Source organism: Cuculus canorus, chromosome 5 (assembly GCF_017976375.1).
Source record: "Cuculus canorus isolate bCucCan1 chromosome 5, bCucCan1.pri, whole genome shotgun sequence".
NCBI classification, from domain to species: domain Eukaryota; kingdom Metazoa; phylum Chordata; class Aves; order Cuculiformes; family Cuculidae; genus Cuculus; species Cuculus canorus.
The window spans coordinates 39,089,431-39,104,420 of NC_071405.1; the positions used below are offsets into that span (position 1 = coordinate 39,089,431).

A 14,990-nucleotide genomic window follows, 5' to 3' on the forward strand; every position below is an offset into this window, starting at 1 on the left:
TGCTCCAAATACTGCATCTTTTCATTACCCCTTACATGAATTTCTGCAAGATAGGATGACAGCACGAGGACAGCCAGCATTTACACTATACTTCTTTCATTGTCTGGGCCCTAACCAGAGCCCATTTAGCTCTGTGGGAAGATTCCTACGGACTTCAAGACGAGCTGCTCTAGGCCGACTCATAACTCTGAGCCTTGGTCTGAATTTAGCATCAATGTGCTGAACATATCCAATTCAAAATAAAAGCTGAGGGCATTGAGGAGCTTCAGCACATGCTGAAGGCCCATTGGATCTGCATATATATACAGTGATGTATTTGTGAACAGGAGTGGAATGTGAGGGGAAAAAATAAACACAATTTCTTCTGTCTCTGAAATTTAATAAATTCACAGTCTTTGAATTGCTCTCTCTTTTATATGTCCCAGAATTTTCTCTAGCAATTGCATTGTTCCTAGTAATAATACAAATAAAAATTTTATTTTTATAGCACTTCATATCCAAAGATCCCAAAGCACTTGACAAGAATTCACCAAGATCTGGCTCACATTCCCAAATGACTAATATTCAATAAATATTTTTGATGCCCCATTTTCACAGCTTTGCAAGTCAGATATTTGTGTGGCCTTCCCTCTCCCACTACAAGTCTCACGCATAAATCACTGTATTAAAACTTAAGGTAGCAAATAGTTCCTTCAAGCGGTAAGAGGAACATGATGCATGGAGCCATGATTCACTGCAGGATTCTACAAGCCCTGGAAATTCATCATGGTGGTCTCTATACGCAGTCTGGATTTTACATCTGCCTTTGCTCTCTAATTATAAAGGTTTATAACTATAAACACAATTTTTAGGAATATTTGTACTGTATGTACATATAAAAGTACTCACTTTATTTTGCATTACATATAGCAGAGTGTTTCCAAGTGCTCCTTGAACATCCAGTTTTACAGGAACAACTGAATTTCTCATTCATAAATGTTATGTTCATTTTAGTAGCAGGTGCACTTTTGTTTTCACATGTCTGTGTAATTTAGGGGAGAAGAAAGAAGGGGCTCTTCAAAATATCAATAAGGAATTGTAAGTGTAATGCCACCAACAGTACTTTTAAAAATAAATATTAAGTATTTGGACCCTTGACATTCTGGAATGAATAAATTATTTAAGAGAAAAGGTATTAAGACTGAATGCAAGGGTTAAAAGCAAAAGGGTAGAGAATGTAATCACAGGTGGCTTCACACTGCTAAGACAGGCCAGTCCAAAGCTGGTGACCGCTCTTTTGTGCTTAGTTAAAATTCCACACTAATGGCACATCAAGAGGCAAAAGCAATTGGGCACATGCACTATGGCAACCATATTCACTACTTAAGAATATCCTGTCTCCAGATTCCTGAGTACTTTACCATATTCTGGAAAAAACTAGGGTTTATATATAATTTTTTTTAAGATGCCAAAGGATTGTCTAAGACTTTACAGTGTCTCCTTTAAGACTTTTCTTTTAAAATGTTAAGATTCAAAAATTATGAAAAGTTTGGCACATCAGAAGTTCAGCTATACATATGGAAAAAAAATGGAATTCAGAGACTAATTTTTAAAGATGATCTATGATGCACAGAAGTGCACACTTGCGGACTTGTTCTGTTTCACAACATGAAATCTGCAGTTCTTGTTTTCTAAAATAATCCAGAATAAAAACACATTCACAACCTGTAGGCTGGCACAGCATACCTGAGTGAGAATGTATAACCCCCTTCTAAAACAGTAACTTAAACCTTTATCAGCATCCAAAAGGAAAAAGACAAAAGGTAAGACTTGTAAGACAGCTATTGATTCATATAAGTTTTCAAGTCCTGATGTCTGATATTTAATATATGTCTTCATCTAAGTTAAAAAAAACAAAACAAAACAAAAACAAAAAAAAACCCAAGTTCATGAAAAATTAGGGAAACAATCTGTCTCACACATTAAGAAACATTTAAGACCATTCTGCTGATGTAACTGTAGGAGCCACACATGCATGCAGGCTCTGTAAGAACTTTTGTTCAAAAAAACCCCCCAAAACCCCAAATGAGTCTGAGTACTTTAATTCTGTGAACACTCCTCAGTTGGCACTGACTGTCTCATGGGCTTCATTTTCACTGCTATAGTCTGATTTGGGATCATCCTCATAGTCCTCATACATTTCTATTTCATCCTCTCCATTTATCATTTCATTTCCAGCAAGGCTTCCGCTGTCCGTCTTCATACCATAAGTGCTCTGAATGACAGGGATGCTGGGCTCAGGGCTGGCAGAGGTGCTCGAGCAATCTGATGTCATCTGAGGAGATGGTGTGGTAGTCGCCATGGTAATAGCACCAGGATAGACAACTCCTGTTCCTGTGGTGATTGGAATTTGAGGCTGTTGTCTGGAAGGAAAAACAAGAGAGGAAAATGATTTCCTTTGTTCAGAGATGGAAACACCTTCTGCAAGTACAAATGAAAGAAAAGTGGGTAGTTTCCTAGGAAGGCTGCATGTGTTCCTCTGGGGTTTCTGGTCCAGTCTCATACAGCACTGGTTCATCTTAGCTCCCCACATAACAAGGAGAGTAAACAGTTCAGCAACCCCCAGACGTTAATACTTTTTATGTGCTTTATGTGTTTATTTAAACTGCATTGCAATCTAGCACGTGGACAGAGATCATTAAAAGGCTTCAGGCATCTGTGTGATGCCTGCTACTGTAGACATCATGAATCCAAAATCTAAATCCTCCAAACTCCTGACAAGAGCCTCTGTTAATGAATGGACTTCAAGATTACCCGTAACTACCTAAAATGGCAGATGGCTAAGTACTATTGTTTAACTGTAAGTATATAATTTACTATTTAAGTGCTAGGTAGACTTCTTCTACGTCACTCAGAAATACTTCTGATATTTTATTGCTGGCTTTTGATTTTTATTTAAATCCATGATAAGGATGCCATTTGTTCTTCAGGATCTAATGTGTATGACTGAGTTTTTAAAGCAAAGTACTTCAAAAAAAAGAATTAATTTTTTTTTTTCTATGACAATGGACAGTCTACAGAAATTAAGACTTCTTCTGGAAGACCTAATGTCAGATCTGATTTATTTTCACATTGCAAATACATGAGAAGAACCAATTAAGGGAGCACTACCTCTGTTTTTGTCATAAGTCACCTTCTAATATCTAACTTTGCACTATATAATGTTTTCTTTTTCATGTGTGCGTGATATTAAGCATACCAGAACAATACCACACTTCAACTAAAATAGGCTTATCACTGCCAGGCAAGCAATTCAGCACAAGTTTGACTGTAAGCATAGGCATAGTTGTACTAAGTGATGCAACATCTCTTTTTTCAGTGATGTATATATCTTCAAATGCTTTGCAGAGTAAAGGTCAGGTGGCTGAATCCATTCCATGGTCAAGTCCTTACTGGCTACAAATTAATTAAATCTACTTCTTATGTTAGGATTAATTAAAATACTTATACCAATATTCTAATGTTATTTCTGGATCATTACATTTAGTAAAGCTAAGAGAAAAAAGAACAGATGTAACTTGTCTGAAGGAAAAGAATCCCCATCACACTGTAGCTGTAACACTGAATGAATATACTGCAGTACCAGAAATACCTAAGTGTCCTGGAAGATGCTGTTTTAGTATGGGCTATTTATTGAATATACATGCCTATTTGCATAATCTATTTAAAGAATCATATCTTTCAATATGTTCTCAACCTTCTTTAGGGTAATATTCACCAAGTATTAGAGAACTATTATATAACTTTAGTAGGAGAAACGGTGTCAGATGTGTTTGAATAGTCTGATGAATCTATAACTTCTTGAACACTGTATCATTATGTACTAAAATTCAGAAGTGCATTCCGTAAGCCAGTCTCTCACATATCCTTAATAATTGACTAAACTATTACACAAAATAATGTAAAGCTTATTTAGAAAACCCTATACGTTAAGCCTTCATTGTTCACTGATCAAACTCTAATTGTGATTATATAACTACAGAGTTATTGGGAAACCAAAGTCCTTCAAGTCTGGGAAGCAATACGGACAGCCAAATCATGAACACTCTGTGTAAGATAATAATAGAATAGCATATAGTACTGTCAGTGCTGGTACTGCTAGCCTGACTCTTAGAGCCTTTGCACAGCTTGAGAAATTCAAACATCTGTTGTATAAGCAATGTACACCTGGCTAGCAGTGAGCAAAACCATCGCAGTAATTCATTTGCCACAGTCATTATACTCCTGTTTGCAAATGATGATTTGCAGATGATTTACAAATAGCTAGCGATTTTTCACTAAATTTTCACTTTTTAAATGGTCTGACAAATGTCCTGTGAAAACAATTTCCAGTCAGAGTATTTGCTTGTAAGTGATTTTCTGCAAGCATCTTTTAATACTTTATCCATAAAATTGAACACCTTTCTCACATGGGAACATTTCTGTTTTAGGATTGCACGTTGCCAGGAGTATGAACTATTACTGTTAAAACCCCACATGTATCTCCTCCACAACTTTTAGACACAGAAAATGTTCACACTAATGACTGTTTCCACAAAGCAAAGGAAAAAGAAACCCTCACGTGGTCACAGCAAAATTCCAGATAGTTGTCATCAGGCCATACACACTTAATTCTTTCTAATCTGCCCAACTAACTACTGCTGGTACTAATCTTTTTCCAGAATTTCTTAGAATAAATAAATTCAGGAGAAAAAAAAACCCAACTATCTCAATTGTTCATCAAAGAACAACACAATATTAAAGCCAAAAGATGTTTCTACAACTCTTTTAATAGGAGCTGTAGAATATACTCAAAGAATGAGTGCAAGCTGATCTTGTGCTATAGATGACACTAAGGATCAGAACACTAATATCCACCTCAAAAAAAGTTTGAATATTTTTTAGAAGCAAATTGCCCTCTTACAAGCAGCAAGAAGGAATAAAAAGTGTTTAGGACAGGGCTGTGAGATGTTTGGATAAAACGATGGCTGTCAGTGTTAAACCCTAAAAGACAGACTAAGTTAAGAAACTTAGTCTTTCAAATGTTTATCGAGTCAGCAAAACTCCTCTGCATTTCCACATTTCAATGGGACACGGTACATTTACCCAAGTTCTATCTATTTCAAAGTACAAAGGAAGCTGGACATCTCAGCATGATGAAGCAGAATTTAGAGAAACCTCCTACTTGAGAATGAACTAAATGCATGGCAAACTACAGAATGAATCTATCTGGTAAAACAACTTAATCAGTGTAACAGGAAAGTAAAAGACTTACTGAATTTTTCATTCATAAATACAGGGGTTTTTTTTACATGCTAAACAAAAATCAGATGTGGTGTGAACGCCTGCTACTGATTGGGTAGTAACTGTGAGATTTCAATTACCTATATCTTATTGTGGAACTGTAAACAGGTGGTAACTGTACTACCTAAATCAGAAGTGTCTCAAATTGCTACCTATTTGCTAGCAAAAATTTGCTCACACTTAAAGCACAGGCACCCACACATGCTCAATAACTGGACATCTACACTTGAGCCTTGTTATTACTTAGAGCTGATTAGGTTGTCACTGTGAAGTCTGGTCAAGCTGCTGAATTACATCCCAGAAAGCCTTATTTTAAGGTATCACGAACTATATGGACGGCATAGAATACTGCAGATAAGTGCTATCATTTGCTAAGTAATGAAATTTAATAGGATGGGGAGGGGAGGGAAAATCAGAGCATTTATTTAAATTCTAACCTCTTTCCCTGGAAAACTTGGAGTTGGAACTTCTAATCTATGACTCTGGCCATTATGTTTTGGTTTACTTGTATTTCTTAAAGGCATTCGTGTTAATAGCATTTCTAATAATGTTAAATTCCACAAGTTTCATCCTTATATTTCACTGGACTTTTGCCCATCATAGGACCTTGGAGCAAAGAGATAAAACATAGTTTTATGTTTTATGCAAGCTACAGGTTACAATTCATCTTAGTTGCACATGGGTAAAGCAAGAATGTTTTCCGCCTGGTTAAGATTTCCAGAATCCAACATTAATCATCCTATCTGTTCAGCTCTGTAAGAAACAGTGACACAATACCACAAAGGCTGGCTTCAAACCACCCTTGTGCCCACCATAACTCTTTACCAAAGAAATCCTTATGTGGCCAATTACTACAGGTCACTTGCCTGCCTGCTCTGCCAGTGTTGCTCACGTGTCTATCCAGCCTGAGGCCAAAGATTTACCTACCAAAATAGGTAGGTAAATATAAAAAAGAAAGTAACATCAAAATTCTTACACCAACTGACCTGCTCTCAAGTCTGTGGCATTAATATTCTTAGAATTTTCCTGGAGAAAATTCCACTTTGGCTTTTGCAAAACTAGCTAAACATTTAAATTGGCAAACTACCATTGTTTTCTGATCCCTTCCCAAGTACTTTCTGACAGCTCTGTAAATGACTGAAGCAAAATCAGTTGCATTAAGGAATATGCTTATATGCTACACACCCCTGAAATTTACATTCCCATAAAAAATGAAATAACAGTAAATCTCACAAAAGCACCCATTGTGTACTTACTTTAAGTTCAGGCTACAGGAGTATAATATTACAGCCTTATTCAAAACCGTAGTCTAGCAACATTCAGAGTATGTGTGTACGGTAGTTATAAACACTATAAAGGCTTTATTCTAAACATCTTACACTGGTAAAACACACAAAAAAGTTACTGCTTACATCATTTTGCAGAGAAATGTATATATCATATACTCATATTTAGAGTGTATTAGACTGTAAAAATGACTGAGAATTGAATTATTTTTGTAATACAAGGCAACAAAAGACAAACTCTTAGCATAATTCATGTCTGAATTTATGGCTTACATATGATCCATTTGTTCACATTTATTTATGCATGATAAAAAGGTACTATCGAAGATGAATTGTAAATCACTTGGAGTCTGTTCAGGGATTAACTTCCACTGAAGTTATCATTCACAACTTCCCATTAATAACTTTAATATTAAAAATAACTCAATTATTTTAAAAACATAGCTGGCTTCAGATTCAGCTTCCACTAGCTTAAAACCTACACATTTTTAATAAACCCTGCATTGAACTTGAATATTTATGTATATATCTGCCTTATTAGGAATAAAATTCATTCATGTAGATATTCAATAGAAAGCCAACACACATTTTTAAGCTTCATCCTGTTCTTTAAAACACTTGCCCATTCCTAGATTTTTTTGTGCTGGTCTATCACATATGTAACATTTATCTCAAAACATTGATTTCCTGCTTAATTTATTCTAAGCAGAGTTCAGTCTCATTCAATTCTTTGGAAGCTTTTCTTCAAAAATCAGAACAGAACCTGGTCATTCATTAGCTTATTTCTCTATTTTCTGTTAAAACCTGGTTAGTTTGTATATTGAGATCCTTTAAATAACTTCTGTGTGTCTTAACAATATTTATCAACGAATGCAGCTTACTGAAGCAAGCAGTATGAGATTTTTTGCACCTTAAAAGTTACGTGAGAGTAAAGCTCTTTCTGGGGAAGGAGGATGTGCTTTAGTTGTACATATAGCAGGATTATTCTATGTTAGCCAATGGCTTACCCAAGGGAATCTGATAGGAGCTAGCCCTAGATTGCTTAAGCCACAAATGTCCATTTGGTATAAAAGAATACCAAATATAAATATGAAAGAATACAATTTTTCCTGTTAATTACTCTTTCCTGTTTTGAAGGTCTATCTTTCTCTTCACACATATCCTATTTATCTTTTTATTCTGTGATGATAATTTTTTGCCATTTTGGCATACCCATTCCTAACTTAATCGGCATGTTTTTTTAAAAAAAGAAAAAACAGTAGAACTTCAATATGAAGCACTTGGCATATTTCATTGAAGTCTATTTTGTACTTCTGTTCTCTATCTTTCATGGAAATATTTACTGTAAATACAGAGTATTCAATTCTACAAAATACGTTTGTCTCTATTTCATCCTGAAAAGAAAACTGCATCTCAACTTCCATGTCTACAGTTCTGAAGGACAGTTTATGCTGTTTGTTCCATCGAAACAGTGGAAAGATGATGAGTGTATGAGGTCAGTTAAGAAAACTGTTTCAGCTGATACTTTATGTGATATTTACATTAAACAGAAGGAAGAGTAAGTTCAAGAAGTTGATGTGCTCAGCTACTATGTTTCATTTAATTATAATCCAATTTGGACGAAATGTTGGTTTTTACCACTCAGTAAACTATTCTGGTGAAATAAATGACACCATGTTTTATGTTTCAGTTCAAAAAAGCTGTCTTCCAATAATTTTTTTTCTGGGAAAAAATGAATTTGGGGCAACAGGGAAAGTCACAGAAAACCATGAGAATTTTTTAAATCACAGTCTGTGTTTCCTCAGTATCAAAATTTAGACTCACATTGAACTGCAACATGGATCTCATTCCACTTTAATGAATGCCTGCATTAGACTTCTTACTACCTGCATATCTAACAGTCATTGTTTCTGGTCAAGTCCACTGCATCATTACATAAATGCGCAAAAGTAATTTACATTTACTTTAAAACTTATTCAACATGGATAGAGCAGTGTGAAGTGGACTTAGCATAAACATGAATTAGAACCAATCCTTTCAAGAAAACAATGATATTCTCATGGTCTTTGTGATGATACTGTTTGATATAGGAGAAAGATGTTACATTTAGGATTAATTTTAAATATTTTTCATTCTATATATATTTTTAAATCACAATATCACTCTTAAAGTAGGTTCTTTTAGAAGTTTCTTAAATCCATCCTCCATATTCACCTCCATATCTAGCCACGTCTTCCAATGTGTAAAATGCTACTGCTTTATACTGTTTTGAATTAGCAAACAATTCTCAAATTGTTCAGACTGCCGTTTTGGCATTTCTTTTGCATTTCTTGTCTAGATGTAATTTGGTCTGTCAATTGGCTGTGGGAGACATAAGCTAGAGTTTCATTCCCTCAATCTGAATATAATTTGTGATCTGCTGTATAAATTTATATTTCTATTTAGAGTTCTATGCACAATTTTGATGGAAGGCCATTAGTAAACAATTTCCCTTAGAGTGAAGCATATAACACAATGTCAAAACTATAGACTGGAAGGTTATTTCAAGATATCAAAAACACTTCTATTTACTGATTAAAGAAAAAGCCCACATTGTTGCAGGCTGTACCACAAAATAATTGACTGCAACAGGAGTTCTGCATCCCAAGCCAAAAATGAGGGCAAATAATCGACGTTAAGGTCAATTATCTGGTAGTGAAGTACCCAACAAAAGGAGGCTATTGTGATTAGAGAAATAAGCAGAACATTGTGAATTCGGAAAGGCTGGCACTGGGGATAGCTTTTAGACTCTTTGTAAACCACCAGAGACATTGTGTTAGAGCACTGAGCATTACAGATTAATTCATAAAAAAAAAATTAGGAGAGTTATGGTGCAGTTGTTTCACTGGACTTTTGTTATCTTTAGCCTGTAGATCTTTCGTAGAACTCTTAAAAAACACACAATATTTTCAAAACCGTTCCAGGATCTTTTTGAGCCTTATATTCCAAGTTGTAAATCTGCCCAGCTTACCTATGCACTACTTGAAAGACTCTTCCCAAAACATTTATTTTTAAAAATATTTTTTCCACAGTTCTACATATAGCAAAATTCCTAATAGCCTCATGCTATGATATAACTCATTCATCTCTGTTACTAATATAACTGCTATTACCTTTTTTCCCCTCCTCTCCTGACTCCTTAACTGCACACTGGAATAATCATTTGTTTTTCTCTTTGTTCTTGTCTTAATTTAGGAAATTATCCTGAAGTCATTACTAACCTAGAATAGATTATCTTACTAATAACTCACAAAAGACACGATTCAAACCTTGCAAGCTAATGGGAAACAACTTCTTTTAACTTTAAAGAATTCCACAATCAGTCTCATAATCAGCATTCAGTGGCAAGCTGATATTTCCATATTCCATGATATATCTTATGTTTTAATATGTCTTTACAGGTTCAAATCCTTACCTTCTAAATAACATTAGTCAGTGACTTAGACAGATAGGTCTATCTGTTTCTCAAACAGCATGCTCTGTCTTTGAAAACAATTGCAACAATAGTACTCACCCTACAGTAAAAAACTGCCTCATCTCCTGTCTTCGAGACCTCATCAGTTGTTTGTATTCACCAATGCGCAATTTCTTTCCATCAACAATGCAGGTACGTTTTGGTCGAGGTTTGTATTTGTAATTAGGATACTTTTCTAGATGGATTTTACTTAGCCGTGCCTGCTCTTCATAATAAGGTTGTTTCTCTTGATTTGACATGGACTTCCAGCGAGATCCTATTAACACAAAATATCAGTGAGTGCTCAAGTAATGCAGGTTTAGCTTTATGCATACACATTTCAACATGCCTTCTTGGCATTTTAATAAAATTTGAAGTAATTAAGTGAAATTATTTGAATTATATATTATTTGTTGGGATGCCGAACCTGAAAAACCTTAAAAGAATCCTGACTTTCAGATATTGCTGCAGACCAAACATATGTAAATTTCTATTAAATAGGTGCACGTAAAATCAACAGTTCTCAAAAATCTCAGCTTCATGTTGCAAAACGGATAATTTTTTTACAATATGAGCATTAATCTGTGAATAATTCTATAACTTTGTCGTATCACACAGAATATTATGGTTAAGTAGGGTCTACAACCATACTTTTACTGTTAAAAGCTTAACATATTGCCTAAGGATATATGCTTCTTTAATAGTTTCATGAGTATTTGGTCTATATGGTCCTACTAATAGATATTAATACATTGTGATGTAGCAGGAAAAAATTATCAAAACCCTATAGAGTCAACAAAATTACAAAAAAATCCTTGCTGTCTGGGTTTCTTAAATTTACTAATTTTCAGATATAAGCTTGGTATATTATTGGCACCTTACTATATTTTAAACCCTGTTATGCATATTATCTTCCAGCCAGCTGTAATAAATGTACAGAACTGCATTAAGATGGTTACACGTAAAAAACTTGTTTAAAAAACCCGAACAAACAGAAAGCACTTTGTCATTGTATACACCACTTCAGGTACCCTAAACTCTCACTGAAAGCTGCACCAATAAAAAAGTTTAAAAATTAACACAGTGTACACAGGAAGAGGAAAAGGTATTCAAATCCCTTGCATTGTTTATAAGAAGCTATCTAAACACTCGAATAGAGAGGAGTTTGGTTTTTTTCCCAGGGAATAAAAAAATGCAGAAAATAGCTTTTTGGAGTCTTTTAGATGAGTAATATGATCACAGCTGTAGTAAACCTGCGTGGAAGCTATTCTTTTACCAAGATTTTTCATACATCAACAAATGGAAAAGTTGTATAAATATTATCCACAGGCAGCAATACCCTGTGTCAATTCTAATACTTCTCTTTCCTCATTGTTTTGGAAAAGTTGCACAGATATTATATGGATATAGACTCATTTGTGGCAAAGCAGATACTGACAGGTTAATTCCATAGTTAACACTCAATTGCTGGCACCCCTGAAATATTTATGCTGCAAGTTTACATTTTAATGAATACAGTTACTATGCTCCCAATATTTTTTTCACAGAATGCACACAAATAATATAGATTCCCTACAGCTGCCAACACTGAAACAGTGCAGGTTTTATACAAAACTGAAAGGCTATTCATATAACTTACTTATGTGGTAGACAAAAATATGAGAACTACCAAGTAAGATTTTGGAAGTTTTAAGACAAAGTAACATTTATTTCTATGTATTCTTGCCACTGATTGAACTAATGCACAACAAATTTTGATATGAATGTATTTGAACCCAAAGTTTACAATAAAATTAATACAAAGGAGACTTGATTTTTATTTTTATTTATTATTAATTACATTTGGAATACGTCTTTCACTTCAAAGACTCAGAAAGCAAATATAGGTTTTAACATTTCACCACTTACTCTCACATATGTTTCTAATTCTCTGGAAGGGTCTTAAAAAGCAAATCAAAACTTCTCAAAAATGAGCCAATTTTTTTGCACAGTGGCAAAATATATTCCACGGTATATTTTCTGATTGTCCTAGTCTACACAAAATTAAATATTAACTATGGTGTCTCTTACTCATCAATATACTAATTGTATGACGCTAGTGCTTCCTCACCTTTTTGTACACTACAACACTGTGAATTAAACATCATTTCATGTGCAAGAAAGTATGCATGTACATGTCTTTTGAACGGTGCCAGGCTTCTTTCTTTGACACTACACTGTCTGACATAAACCTTTGATTTTGATTTTGCACTTTATTAATTTTTTTCCCAGTAATTACTTCATCAAGTAACATTTTGCATTCAAGTGATTTGCAGTTCAGGTGATTTCTAATGGGATATTGCAATTAGACCTTTTATCAGGATACACTCTTGCAACAGATTTCACAAAACACTCCTTCTGAATGCTGCTAAGCATGTTGCGACTCTGCTCTTGAAAATAAAAAGCATTAGGGAAGGGGGAGAAAAGGAAAAGGGAATGAAAATGAAAACAACTCATGAATCTTCATTTGTATAAGTTCCAGTAATTCCCATTTCAGTGAACATCTTCCAAAAAAGTATGTCCTAAAATTAGAGAAGTTGCATATCCATGAAGGAAGTAACTAGCCTGTGTCACCAATATAAATAACTTTGTCTTTCCACAGCTCCAAAAATAACTAACCTCTGCCAATTGCCACCTACTGTAGCAGAGCCTGTGAAGCTTCCCTCGGTTTTCATTGAGTCACAGTCATGATTTGTTCATTGTCTTGCACTTACCTAGGATTTTGCTAATGTTGGAGTTATGCATGTCAGGGAAGGCTTGGAGAATTTTTCGACGCTCATCCTTTGCCCAAACCATGAAAGCATTCATTGGTCGTTTGATGTGCGGTTCGCTACTGGCTCGGCCCCGCGAATCCCTGTAGACTCGAGCTTCAGCCACAGTGGCACCTCCTGTTGGCCAACAATAATACTGCTGTAGTTTAGCTGCAGAGCCATTCATTGCTTTACTTCCTGTAATGTCAGGGCAGGAAGAAACAAGATGGATGCAAAATATTATTATGTGCATTATGAAAGTGCTTTCAGTGCTGTGTTTATTTTACCCTCAGTTTCTCTCTTTGCTGCCAGATCTATGAGAGAGACAGACAGAGAGAGAGGATATCCAGTGATCCCAGTGTAATTGCTCACGCTCAACCAGCTGAAGGCATCAACATCTGAGTAAGGAAACCAATTGCACAAGTATTTCTCCAGTTAAGGTATGAAGATTTGAAAAAAGCTTTTGTTTGGGACAGTACACATGTTCTGAATGCTCAACTAAACTCACATAAAAGTTACACTTGAGAATCCAGACTGATGTAGATCGTACATCATAGAATCACAGAATCATAGAATCATAGAATAGTTTGGGTTGGAAGGGACCTTAAAGATAATCCAGTTCCAACCCTCCTGCCATAGGCAGGGACACCTCCCACTAGATCAGGCTGCCCAAGGCCCCATCCAACCTGGCCTTGAACACCTCCAGGGATGGGGCATCCACAGCCTCCTTGGGCAATTTGTTCCAGTACCTCTCCACTCTCATGGTGAAGAAATTCTTCCTTACATCTAGCCTAGATCTGCTCACGCCAGTAATTCACAATGACTTTGCAGCTTGAGCAGTGAAGCACACGCCAAACATTTCATAAAACAAATTATATATTACACCAGGTACATGCTGCTAGTTGTACAGATCCAATTATATTTTGAGCTGAACATTTTAAAGTTGCATCTGCTTTAGTTGAATTTTAGGTGTGTCTTGGAGCATTAGATCACATGTAAGTAATGAAATTGCCTTCCTGCAACACAGACACACACAGCATCCTGGAGCTTCCAGAATGGGAGACAAGCACTCCAACTTCTCTGTGCCGACTATACCCCAGCTTCCTGTCATTAACCACCATTAATTCAGCTTGTACAGGCTAACCTTAACCGTTTTTCTTTAATGCTACCAGCCTCGCTTCTTGACCACAAACAGCAAAGCTTCATGGGGGTTTAGAGTTCACAGAGCTGATTATGAGGTGTAGTTAATACAGGAGAAATAAATAACCAAGCCCAGATAAGGCATGTTTTTACCAGAAAACCTTTTGCAATTGTGATGATAACAGTTGTTTTTAAGGTTATACCTTAGCTGTGAAAGAAAGGCAAAAAGTCTTTACAGTGGAAGACTGACATAATTAGTCTTAGACCTCATCTAACTGTTCATAGGTATGTGACAAAAAATCATTGATAGGCCTCATTTTCTGTAAACTATTACAGCTCCCAACATGGATTTATTTGCTGAAAATATAGGATTAGTTCTTTACACCAAGTACAACATTGCAGAATTTCTGATTTCAGTGACTGACACACAAGTTTTTAGTTGTGCAAAACCTAATTTTCTAATATAGTGTGAAAACACTGTATGTTAGGTATAACATTTTAAAAATTCTATATACAGAATACATTTACATGAAAAAAGTCCTAAAATGGAGGATGCATAACTAATACACTACCTTTTTGCCACCAAGTCTACAGTACATTAATTTCATTTAAAACGCATTGACCATACAGGATAAATTGATTTTGCTTTATATGCTGTTGACAGCCATGTTTATTGTGCAGTGAAATGTAGTGTAGTTTCAAGCTGACTACATCCATCAACACAGGGCAATATGCTGACTACTGGGCCAGATGAAGACATACATTACCCTGAGAGCAAAACACTCATTCGTATATGGCAGTGTCTTCTCCTGAGGATCACCACAGTAATTTATGATGCCTCCAATACCATTACTTTCCAACTGACACCAATTTGGCAATTTGTATACTAACATGCATGCATATAAAAGAAGACAGGTTTGTGGCAAGTGTGAGATGCAAAACTATTTTAATACTATTTTA

The 14,990-nt window shown here is 35.4% G+C and overlaps 1 protein-coding gene across 18 annotated transcripts in view; it reads right to left on the reverse strand.

The window, feature by feature from the left end:
* Positions 1 to 245: 245 nt before the first annotated feature.
* SOX6 (SRY-box transcription factor 6) overlaps positions 246 to 14,990 on the reverse strand; it is a 367,281-nt gene continuing 352,536 nt past the window's right edge. For 15 of the 18 annotated variants that reach the window (XM_054067010.1, XM_054067011.1, XM_054067004.1 and 12 more), the window contains 3 exons: positions 12,855 to 13,088; positions 10,162 to 10,378; positions 246 to 2,402 (listed from right to left, as the gene is read on the reverse strand). In XM_054067010.1, the coding sequence (XP_053922985.1) occupies positions 2,099 to 2,402; positions 10,162 to 10,378; positions 12,855 to 13,088 (755 nt within the window). In that variant the 3' untranslated portion in view covers positions 246 to 2,098. The remainder of the gene's footprint in view (positions 2,403 to 10,161; positions 10,379 to 12,854; positions 13,089 to 14,990) is intronic. The other 3 variants (XM_054067006.1, XM_054067019.1, XM_054067018.1) reach the window with 1 other exon arrangement.